The following is an 11,808-nucleotide window of genomic DNA, read 5'->3' on the forward strand; positions in this document are numbered from 1 at the left end:
CAATGGAATATTTTAACAACTAACTCAGTTGACAATCGGTTGTCTTTTTTAGGAGTTTCTTTTTTAAATGTCTTTTTTTTTTTAAATATATTATCAGGATCAGGATAAGGCAGGGGAGTCACAGCTGACAGGACACAGTATGTATTGATATAGAACTGGCCCTCAACATCAATCACAGTTTGATGTTGAGGGCAAGTGATCAGCACTTTTCATGGTCTGAAAAGGAGACCAAAGTTGAGTACTGTGACATACGTGTTTGTTAATCCAACAACAACAATATTTTTTCTCAGCTCGGGATCAATAAGGTACCTATCTATGTATCTATCTATCTACCTATCTATACACCTATCTATCTATCTATCTATCTATCATTATATATAATTCAATTGTAAAGTTTACGTCATCACTTTACAGGATTTAAATGTAAACTTGAGGAGAGTATATGCAGAAAGCCGGGTACTGAGTAGGTAAACGGTCATTTAGTAGGTGAAGGTTGCAGTTCAGTTGAGTACAGTGTACTGTGTGACACCTGTTTGTTAACCCATTGTTAATTTAAGTAAAACCCCAACATATCAGATTGTTGTTTTTTTATATCCCTAGATACCTTGAGAAGACTAATGGAGCCGGGTACTGAGTAGGTAAATGGTCATTTAGTGGGCGAAGGGTGCAGTTCAGTGCACACATGACCATGACTGGGCCAACTAGCACTGATGGTCGAGATAAGATGTTACACAACAGGATTTTACACTGGCGCAGCCTCCGTGCGCTGGTCAAACACCTCAAATAGAGAGAAGAGATCGACCACAGTCCACCCAAGTGATCGCAGGAGGAGAGATGGGCTACTTTCCGGACTTTTCCATCGAAACCTGGACCTTGTTGGCGTTTGTCATCGCTCTCATAGCAGTGTAAGTGTCTGTACTATAATATTTTGGGTCTCCGCATCAACATATGAGTGAGTGTATGTGTGTGCGTGTGTGTGTGTACACATATCCCAATGGAATATGTGTACACACACACACACACACATAGACACACCAAATTCTTAGTATCAATAACAATATACCAAGGTGAATGTAAATTGTAGTAAACATGTGACAGTTGATTGTAATTATAATATGACAGATACTGTTGTGTGAAAAATATGATACTGATTAAGTATTGCTTCATTATTTTAGGATGAAATGACTTTTGCAAAGGTGGATTTGGTCTCAGTTATCTAATCCTTCTTTTTTAATCCTCAGATATGGATACGCTCCATATGGCTTTTTCAAGAAAATAGGCATCCCCGGACCCACACCTTTGCCTTTCATCGGGACATTTTTGGAGTACAGAAGGGTGAGACATATTTGCCAGATTGGTATACAGTGATCTAACCATACACTGCTGCTGATGATTGTTTTGACTAATTTGACGTCTTTGTCACTTCTGCTCTCACTTTATTCCTCAGGGCATCCACAATTTTGACACAGAATGCTTTCAGAAATATGGTAGGCTGTGGGGGTAAGTGTTTTGTGTTAATTAAGGAAGAATCTATCATACCAGAAATGTCTCATGCAATGTTTCAGGCTGTAACTGAGTCACTACAATATCTGCTTTTGCATCACAAGAGTGTACGATGGCAGACAGCCTCTCCTGGGGGTGATGGACACAGATATGATCAAAACAATCTTGGTTAAGGAGTGTTATTCTGTCTTCACCAACAGACGGGTAAGGAAAAAAACATCAACACTGTGGGGTCAGTTTCTTAAATTAATACCTCAATGCTAATCAAAGAACCCAATGTAGTGAAGGAATCCTCTGTGGGTTTGTGATTTAGGATCTAGGCCTAAATGGACCCCTCCGTGATGCTGTATCGATAACAGAAGACGAGCAATGGAAGAGGATTCGCAGTGTACTCTCTCCGTCATTCACCAGTGGCCGACTGAAAGAGGTTAAAAAGCACACAGCAACATTTTCCAATGTGTATCATTCATTTTTAAGCACTGGGATGCACCTATTTAACGATTTCATGTTTGCCTTATTCACCTTGTGGCAGATGTACACAATAATGATGAAGCACTCGAGTAACCTCATCCAGAGTCTTCACAAGAAAGTAGAGTCGGATGAAGTCATAGAGGTTAAAGAGTGAGTAATGTTATTGTTTGCTATGAGATTTGGGCACAGAATTATTCTTTTACCTTCTGTTACTCAAGGATTATAGTTATTGCTGTACTCAATGGGGATTATTATTTTACAGTGATTAATCATTATTATATTATTTTGCAGAGTATTTGGACCTTACAGTATGGATGTTGTGACCAGCACTGCTTTCAGCGTGGACATCGATTCCATCAATCATCCCTCGGATCCTTTTGTCACAAACATAAAGAGAATGGTCAAGTTCAACTTCCTGAACCCTTTACTTGTACTTGTTGGTATGTCAAACTCTATTATCAGAGCTACCAGGACGTCCATCTTGTGCTGTTTGCGTCTGAATTCCCTGAATCTTTTCAATTCTTCTTCCTTTCAGTTCTGTTTCCATTCTTGAAACCACTTTTTGATAAGACTGATGTGTCACTTTTCCCTGCTGATGTGATGGATTTCTTTTACAAGTTTCTACAGATGATCAAATCAGACCGGAACAAGAACGACCACAAAGTAATTCAGTATAGCTACTATTGATTTGATTTTGGTTTGTATGAAATATTTTGTGTTCATAACATTTCCTTTGAAAAACTCACTTTTCTTATGTGTCAGAATCGAGTGGACTTCATGCAGTTGATGGTGGACTCTCAGGTTTCAGAAAACAACAAAGTTGATAACAGTTCCCAAAAAGGTAGAGAACAAAAACTGGATATCTTAAAGGGACAGTAATTGATGTGGGAGAAAGCTTGTTTCTCTCTTTGTTGTTATTGGTAGACCGACACGCTAACCAATAGAGTCGTAGCACTGTCCCCCATCAGGTGTCAACAAGTGATGTTTACAATCTGCACTCGCATTGTTGTGTGGTGCGATACGCACCATTTTTTGTGTGTTCAATTCACATGGCAGGACTGAGCTGAAAAAGAAACGGTTTGTTTTTTTCTGGCACACAAACAGACCTGACAGCTAGCGCACTGTGAGGGAATATTATGTATTGAATGTAACTGTATTGGATTAAGATCGCTTGCTGCCCCTTGAAGCTAATTTTAGCGTATTGTCATAATGTAGTCAAATATATAAAAGTTCACTTTCTTACTTAAGAAAAAATCATTGCTTTTAATTATGCTATTTTTTTTTCTTTTTGCTTACTATTGATCACTGACAAGTACAAATGGAAGTTTGAAAGGGAACTAGAGAATAAAGCATTAAATGTCATTTTACAAATATTGTCTTATGAATGCTTTCCTTTGGGCTTCTTTGCTGGTCCAGAACAGCATTTACCAGTTGAATGTGAAACAAAGAATCAGAGAATCATAGAAAGGTGCTTGTTTGCTGAATGAAGGAAATTATTATTGTTCTGTCCCAACTTAATGCTTGCTGAGCTTTTTCAGACCACATTGTTGCCTATTAGCCAATAACTATTATCATGATAGTGATAATAAAATAGTAAAACCATGTTGTGTTTGTGTTGCAGGGCTCTCTGATCATGAGATCCTTTCTCAGGCCATGTTTTTTATCTTTGCTGGCTATGAAACCAGCAGCAGCTCACTTTGCTTTTTAGCCTACAACCTGGCAACCCACCCTGATACCCAAAAGACCTTGCAAAGGGAGATTGATGAAACCTTCCCAGACAAGGTTACTTGAGTTTCCTTTTTTTAAATAACTATGATTTATCAGTAACTGGTTCTGTGCTACCAACTAATACCAACTTTCAAATGTACCCTCCCTCTAGGGTCGTCCAACCTATGAAGCCCTGATGCAGATGGAATACCTGGACATGGTGGTGAACGAGTCACAGAGGCTGTATCCGATTGCTAATCGACTCGAGAGAATGACAAAGGCTTCTGTTGAAGTGAACGGTGTGATAATCCCCAAGGGGACTGTCGTCATGATACCAGTTTACACTCTCCACCGGGACCCTGCTTTGTGGCCTGAGCCTGAGGCCTTCAAACCTGAAAGGTACTCTACTGGATTAATGGCAGGTTAAGGTCAGATTTTACCCAAAATACTGATATGTGTTCATCGTTTTTCAGGTTCAGCAAAGAGAACAAAGATAACATGGACCCTTATGCGTATCTACCCTTTGGAGCCGGGCCTAGGAACTGTATTGGCATGCGATTTGCTCTCTTGTCGATGAAGCTGGCCCTAGTGGAGATCCTTCAGAACTTCAGCTTTGTCACCTGCAAAGAGACACAGGTGAGAAGAAGTTTCCAGTTTTTCATGTATGATGAGTTGAAAGTGGATTTAAACTTTGGTTTTGTCTCATTTGTGACACATTTTGCTTCCCTAGATTCCATTGGAGCTGGCAAATGATGGCTTAACCTCACCTAAGGACCCCATCATACTGAACCTGGAGCCCAGAGGGAGTGCTGCAAATTCTCCTTCAATCTAATTCTGAATATCTGGCAATAACCTGGCAAATCTCACCTTAACCTGCTGCTGACCTACAATCAAGTCACCAGTTTTTTTTCTTCCTAAAGTGCCTCTTCTAGAAAATAATGAATATTTGTTTTCTTCCGTAGTAATGTTATATGTATTTCAAGTGCAGTAACAAAGCACTCATGTTAAGACGATTATAGAGCATAATTCAAAATGTAGTACTAGACAAGTTGGAGCGTATATATATACCTCAACAGTTAAGGCTCCATTTATAGAATTTAAGTCTTTTTCAAACCAAGATCATTTTACCAGACTTGCATATTTTCAGAGAGCATTTCAATGACAATATTTTCTCTGCATTGTCTCTGCAATTGAATACTGCTGACAATCACAACAACAAAATCTGGTTCGACTTCATTATTTTTGTTGTTTTGATTTACTGACATGGTTTCTGTTGTTTCCCATTGTATTTTAACAGACAATACAATGTGCTTTGATCTTTTTTGATATCTTAAAAATTTACAAACAATGCTTTGTGACCAGTTCTCTTCTCATCACCTTTGTGGGACAGAATTAAATTGCAATACTTAATGATAATTACTGTTTTCTTGACCTTTGTAATCCCCTTAAGTAAAGTTATTTTATAATGGGATCAAATATTTTATAGTGAACTCAGCACTAAACGGTTCAATGTAAAGGTTTTAGTGGCATCTAGCAGTGAAGTAGTGTATTGCAACAAACCAAATACCCCTTTCCTCACACTACGGTGGCCTTCAGGAAATGTAAAACTGCGAAATGCCCTTTCTCGTGCGTGTGTTTGGTTTGTCCATTCTGGACTACTGTGGAAACACTGTGTTTCAATATTTAGTTTCAGATGATTTGACTAATGAAAATTTAATCACGAATTATTAATATTTACTCACTGCTCCTTTAAGACTGACATTTGATAAAATAAATACTGTATATATATCATGTTTTATGAGAAACGTTTCTTTTTGCCAGTGTGATTTATCTGAATGACTTCCCTGCCTCTGAATTGGATGAGCTTGGAATGAGAAGTTGAAACCTCCCTCGTCTTGCATTGCCTGTAAAAAGAAAATTTAAAAAGGCTCTGTGTTAGGGGGACCTCCCTTACAACTGAGCATCACACAATTGTTAAATAAATATTAGATACAAATGACATTTAAATGGTGTGTTCACCCTAGAGCCTATCCATCGATACCTCAGGTTTTCTAGATCTTAGCTGCATTGTGGTAGCCTTAACTGAAGCTGAACGACAACATTGGCATTATCTGGCCTAGATTTGTTCAGACTACATCATGACCTTTCCCCCCAGTTTCTTAAGGCCTCAACTCTCGGTCTCATGGCCTTGTAACTCATCTTTAAACAACTGGTCTGAACCAAATACCATCAGTTCCTTTAACTCAGTTGACAATCTGCCGTCTCTATATGAGTTTCTTTTTCCTTTTGTTTTGTTATTTTAGTTCTATTATCAGGATCACAATAAGGCAAGGGAGTTGCAGCTGACAGGTCAAACTGTATGTGTTGATATTTGCATATGTTGACTGATGACAGAGCTGACAGCAGCAATGACAGTGTGATGTATTGGGCTAAAGGTCAGCACTTTTATGGTGTAATAAGTACAGGAAGGAGACCAAAGTTGAGTGCTGTGACACACCTGTTTGTTAATCCATTAATGACCAACGATTATAGTAATTTAAAGAAAAAACCCCACAGATCAGATTTTTTGTCTTTTCTGTTAGAGGAGGAAAAGCTGTAAAGGAAATTATAAAGTCCCACTGGACTGGTTATTCTCATTCTCAAAATGGGCCAGGACAAGTACAACTTTATACACACACACACACACACACACACATATATATATACAGTTGTGGATTCATAATTTCCATTTTATTTATTAAATGGAAATTATAAAATCCCACTCGACTAGTTATTCTCATTCTCAAAATGTGCCAGGACAAGTACAACTATAAAAATAAATATATATATAGATACATATTACCTTAAAACATCAAACATCAGAAGTATTCTTCTACTAGACAAAGACAACTCTTGGATCTGTTACATGACTTTAAAGGCTTTCAGTTGAATTCTCTGTGGATACCTTTAGGGGCCTCAATGCAGGTGTGCAGGTATGTACCTCCCGAGTAGGTAAACGGTCAATTACGTAAGATGTTACGCAATCAGTTTTTTTCACGCTGGCTCCGCCCCCGTGCGCTGCTCGAGCGCCACAAAAAGAGAGAAGGGATCGAGCGCAGTTCGAACGAGCGATCGCGGGAGGAGAGATGGGCTACCTTCCGGACCTTTCCATCGAAACCTGGAGCCTGTTGGCGACTGTCGTCGCTCTCATCGCACTGTAAGTTTCGTCTCTCAGACCTCCCGAACACAGGGGGCCGAGCGCGGTAGGCTCCTGGGTCGCATCCCGTCTCGAGCCCACCAGGACCTTCACAGGCGTGCACTTTGCATGATCTCCCCGTTTCGATGCGCGGACCGACCTCCTCTCGCAGTCCGAAGGACATGCAGATTTGGGATAAGGGGGAACTGGAGACTCTACATTGAATGTGCGCGTCAATGCTTGTCCGATTGGGGTTGGTCGTTGTTTAGTGCCATCCCACCCTGCGGCCATTCGAATATCAAGCGATGACTAGATAAGGGGCTGGATGATTAAAAGTCCCTCGTAGATGGAGGCTGTGCTGTGTGTATCCTTGTAAAACTGTTTAGTAACCAGTAAGTTTCTGCACAGAAGTTAACAGTCTGAGCGATGACTCATCTAGTCTGTGATTGTGACAGGACACATGATTTCACTGGACTAAAGGTGCAATTGGGGATTGACAGTACAATGCAATGTAATGAAACAAAAACTAAAAAAATCATGAACAGAATATATATATATATATATATATAATCTCTGAGGATTGCTGCCCACTATACTATAAATTTGTTAAAGGGTCTGCGCATCAACATATCTTTTCATTTTTTTCAGCTTTTGTGTGTGTGTGTGTGTGTGTGTGTGTGTGTGTGTGTGTGTGTGTGTGTGTGCGCGCGCTTCTCAATTTAACACATTCATGAAAATGTCAAAAGGTCATCTTTTTATGCTTAAAAAAGTGTCGAGCAATTGTCCACGGAAACCCATCGAACCATTTCTTCTCTATCCTGTGGTCTCTGTTCTGCACCAACAGACTCTCGGTTCTAGCATAGACACAAATGTAAAAAGAAAAAGGGGAAATAAAGCTTAGTTCCTTCTATGAAATGCCGTTTTATCACGGGACTCTTTCTGTGACCATTGAGGGGAATATAAAATGCAACTTGACCCATGACACATAAAGTGGACTTTAATTGTGGGAAGATGACGCAAGGGCTGTCAAATATGCCATAAATGGTCATTTTTCTTCCAGGCGGTTTCTTTATTTCAGTCTTTTAATTGAAGTCAGGATCAAATTTTTAGACTGCTGTTATTTTCTACTCTTTTAAGTCAAGAAAAATTAAAAGCATCAGCCAAAAAAAACCTTCATTCATGTAATCATAATATCTACCCATCAAAGACTAACATACAGATACAACAATGCAATTAAATAAACATGATGTGACAGGAAGACAGAACAATAACATTGTGGTTCATACCAAGGTGAGTGTAAATTGTAGTAAACATGTGACGGTTGATTGTTATTATAGTATGACAGATACTGTTGTATGACAAATATGATACTGGTAACTTATTTTTCTTCATTATTTTAGGATGAAATGACTTTTGCAAAGGTGGATTTGGTCTCAGTTTTCTAATCCTTCTTTTTTAATCCTCAGATATGGATACGCTCCATATGGCTTTTTCAAGAAAATAGGCATCCCCGGACCCACACCTTTGCCTTTCATCGGGACATTTTTGGAGTACAGAAGGGTGAGACACATTTGCCAGATTGGTATACAGTGATCTAACCATACACTGCTGCTGATGATTGTTTTGACTAATTTGACGTCTTTGTCACTTCTGCTCTCACTTTATTCCTCAGGGCATCCACAATTTTGACACAGAATGCTTTCAGAAATATGGTAGGCTGTGGGGGTAAGTGTTTTGTGTTAATTAAGGAAGAATCTATCATACCAGAAATGTCTCATGCAATGTTTCAGGCTGTAACTGAGTCACTACAATATCTGCTTTTGCATCACAAGAGTGTACGATGGCAGACAGCCTCTCCTGGGGGTGATGGACACAGATATGATCAAAACAATCTTGGTTAAGGAGTGTTATTCTGTCTTCACCAACAGACGGGTAAGGAAAAAAACATCAACACTGTGGGGTCAGTTTCTTAAATTAATACCTCAATGCTAATCAAAGAACCCAATGTAGTGAAGGAATCCTCTGTGGGTTTGTGATTTAGGATCTAGGCCTAAATGGACCCCTCCGTGATGCTGTATCGATAACAGAAGACGAGCAATGGAAGAGGATTCGCAGTGTACTCTCTCCGTCATTCACCAGTGGCCGACTGAAAGAGGTTAAAAAGCACACAGCAACATTTTCCAATGTGTATCATTCATTTTTAAGCACTGGGATGCAACTATTTAACTATTTCATGTTTTCCTTATTCACCTTGTGGCAGATGTACACAATAATGATGAAGCACTCGAGTAACCTCATCCAGAGTCTTCACAAGAAAGTAGAGTCGGATGAAGTCATAGAGGTTAAAGAGTGAGTAATGTTATTGTTTGCTATGAGATTTGGGCACAGAATTTTTCTTTTACCTTCTGTTACTCAAGGATTATAGTTATTGCTGTACTCAATGGGGATTATTATTTTACAGTGATTAATCATTATTATATTATTTTGCAGAGTATTTGGACCTTACAGTATGGATGTTGTGACCAGCACTGCTTTCAGCGTGGACATCGATTCCATCAATCATCCCTCTGATCCTTTTGTCACAAACATTAAGAGAATGGTCAAGTTCAACTTCCTGAACCCTTTACTTTTGCTTGTTGGTATGTCAAACTCTATTATATGACCAGGATGTCCATCTTGTCCTGTTTGTGTCTGAATTCACTGAATCTATTCAATTCTTCTTCATTTCAGTTCTGTTTCCATTCTTGAAACCACTTTTTGATAAGACTGATGTGTCACTTTTCCCTGCTGATGTGACGGATTTCTTCTACAAGTTTCTACAGATGATCAAATCAGACCGGAACAAGAACGACCACAAAGTAATTCAGTGTAGCAACTATTGATTTGATTTTGGTTGGTTTTAATATTTTGTGTTCATAACATTTCCTTTGAAAAACTCACTTTTCTTATGTGGCAGAATCGAGTGGACTTCATGCAGTTGATGGTGGACTCTCAGGTTTCAGAAAACAACAAAGTCGATAACAGTTCCCAAAAAGGTAGAGAAAGAAACCAGATACCTTGAGCTAATTTTAGCATATTTTAGATATGATGATATGAAGATATCATAGTTCACTTTTTAAGAAAATGTATACCATTTTATTATCCAAAAAAATTGATCACTGACAAGAAGAAAGGAAGGAAGTTTGTGATAACACAATAGTAAAATGTTGTTGTTGTGTTTGTGTTGCAGGGCTCTCTGATCATGAGATCCTTTCTCAGGCCATGATTTTCATCTTTGCTGGCTATGAAACCAGCAGCAGCTCACTTTGCTTTTCAGCCTACAACCTGGCAACCCACCCTGACATCCAAAAGACCTTGCAAAGGGAGATTGATGAAACCTTCCCAGACAAGGTTACTTGAGTTTCCTTTTTTTAAATAACTATGATTTATCAGTAACTGGTTCTGTGCTACCAACTAATACCAACTTTCAAATGTACCCTCCCTCTAGGGTCGTCCAACCTATGAAGCCCTGATGCAGATGGAATACCTGGACATGGTGGTGAACGAGTCACAGAGGCTGTATCCGATTGCTAATCGACTCGAGAGAATGACAAAGGCTTCTGTTGAAGTGAACGGTGTGATAATCCCCAAGGGGACTGTCGTCATGATACCAGTTTACACTCTCCACCGGGACCCTGCTTTGTGGCCTGAGCCTGAGGCCTTCAAACCTGAAAGGTACTCTACTGGATTAATGGCAGGTTAAGGTCAGATTTTACCCAAAATACTGATATGTGTTCATCGTTTTTCAGGTTCAGCAAAGAGAACAAAGATAACATGGACCCTTATGCGTATCTACCCTTTGGAGCCGGGCCTAGGAACTGTATTGGCATGCGATTTGCTCTCTTGTCGATGAAGCTGGCCCTAGTGGAGATCCTTCAGAACTTCAGCTTTGTCACCTGCAATGAGACACAGGTGAGAAGAGGTTTCCAGTTTTTCATGTATGATCAGTGAAAGTGGATTTGGGGTTTTGGTTTTGTCTCATTTGTGACTCATTTTGTTTCCCTAGATTCCATTGGAGCTGTCAAATGATGGCTTTACCTCACCTAAGGACCCCATCAAACTGAAGCTGGAGCCCAGAGGGAGTGCTGCCGATTGTCCTTCTATCTAACTCTGATTATCTGGCAATAACCTGGGAATTCTCACTTTAACCTGCTTCACAATCAAGTCACAAGTTTATTCTGCCTCTAAGTGCGTCTTCTAGAAAAAAAAAAGGATATTTTTATTCTTCCTAAATAATTAATAATCTGTATTCCAAGTGCACTAACAAATCACTCATGTAGAGCATCATTCCATGTGTAGTTCTAGATAAGTTGGAGCATTTATATATTGTTCTACTTGAGAAATTCCTACTGTTATTTTTGTAGATTTACTAACAGGGTTTCTTTTGTTTCTCATTGTATTTTAATAGACAATATAATGTGCCTCGATCTTTTTGATATCTTGAATATTCACAAACAATACTTTGTGACATTACCAGGACTCTTCTCATCACCTTTGTGCTACTGAATTAAATTGCAATATTTTATGACAATTACTGTGTCAGTGTCCTTTGTCATCCCCATAAGTGAAGTCCTTTATATTGGGATAAAATATTTTATCTTGTATATATTATAGTGAGGTAAGGTCACTTTTTTAGCACAACACAGCCCCAAAAGTTTCAGTGAAGGAGCATATTGCAACCAACTACAAACCTCTTTCCTCTATATATTGAGCTTCGGGTGCTTAGACACTGTAGTGAAAATGTATTGTTGATTCAATTTCTGACAATGGACCCCCCCCCCCCCCCTCCTCCAATACTTCTTACTGCTCCTTTAACACTTTAAAATATATAGCATGTTTCGTTTGACAGGTTTCCTAGAGAAGTTTGAGAATTTAAATGTTTTTTAGTCAGCCTTAAGTGGGACCAATTAAAA

The 11,808-nt window shown here is 39.1% G+C and overlaps 2 protein-coding genes across 2 annotated transcripts; both read left to right on the forward strand.

The window, feature by feature from the left end:
* Positions 1-752: 752 nt before the first annotated feature.
* Positions 753-5,472, forward strand: LOC118317408 (cytochrome P450 3A40). Its single transcript, XM_035646063.2, has 13 exons — positions 753-905; positions 1,242-1,335; positions 1,448-1,500; positions 1,608-1,707; positions 1,817-1,930; positions 2,036-2,124; positions 2,266-2,414; positions 2,510-2,637; positions 2,737-2,815; positions 3,596-3,756; positions 3,854-4,080; positions 4,155-4,317; positions 4,412-5,472. Exons 1-13 carry the CDS (start codon positions 835-837, stop codon positions 4,511-4,513), a joined length of 1,530 nt encoding a protein of 509 aa, XP_035501956.2. The 5' UTR covers positions 753-834; the 3' UTR covers positions 4,514-5,472.
* Positions 5,473-6,719: 1,247 nt separating this feature from the next.
* Positions 6,720-11,426, forward strand: LOC118317276 (cytochrome P450 3A40). Its single transcript, XM_035645835.2, has 13 exons — positions 6,720-6,877; positions 8,323-8,416; positions 8,529-8,581; positions 8,689-8,788; positions 8,898-9,011; positions 9,117-9,205; positions 9,347-9,495; positions 9,587-9,714; positions 9,813-9,891; positions 10,086-10,246; positions 10,344-10,570; positions 10,645-10,807; positions 10,902-11,426. The coding sequence occupies exons 1-13, from the start codon at positions 6,807-6,809 to the stop codon at positions 11,001-11,003; spliced, it is 1,530 nt and encodes a 509-aa protein (XP_035501728.2). The 5' UTR covers positions 6,720-6,806; the 3' UTR covers positions 11,004-11,426.
* The last annotated feature ends 382 nt before the right edge of the window (positions 11,427-11,808 follow it).

The sequence above is a fragment of the Scophthalmus maximus genome, chromosome 3 (assembly GCF_022379125.1).
Source record: "Scophthalmus maximus strain ysfricsl-2021 chromosome 3, ASM2237912v1, whole genome shotgun sequence".
Taxonomy (NCBI): domain Eukaryota; kingdom Metazoa; phylum Chordata; class Actinopteri; order Pleuronectiformes; family Scophthalmidae; genus Scophthalmus; species Scophthalmus maximus.

Coding starts and splice junctions, on each gene's coding strand:
- LOC118317408 (XM_035646063.2), top strand. CDS start 835: ATGGGCTACTTTCCGGACTTTTCCATCGAAACCTGGACCTTGTTGGCG. Junction 1,336..1,447: donor CATTTTTGGAGTACAGAAGG/GTGAGACATATT, acceptor TTTATTCCTCAG/GGCATCCACAATTTTGACAC. Junction 3,757..3,853: donor ATGAAACCTTCCCAGACAAG/GTTACTTGAGTT, acceptor CCCTCCCTCTAG/GGTCGTCCAACCTATGAAGC.
- LOC118317276 (XM_035645835.2), top strand. CDS start 6,807: ATGGGCTACCTTCCGGACCTTTCCATCGAAACCTGGAGCCTGTTGGCG. Junction 8,582..8,688: donor AAATATGGTAGGCTGTGGGG/GTAAGTGTTTTG, acceptor TTGCATCACAAG/AGTGTACGATGGCAGACAGC. Junction 8,789..8,897: donor CTGTCTTCACCAACAGACGG/GTAAGGAAAAAA, acceptor TTTGTGATTTAG/GATCTAGGCCTAAATGGACC.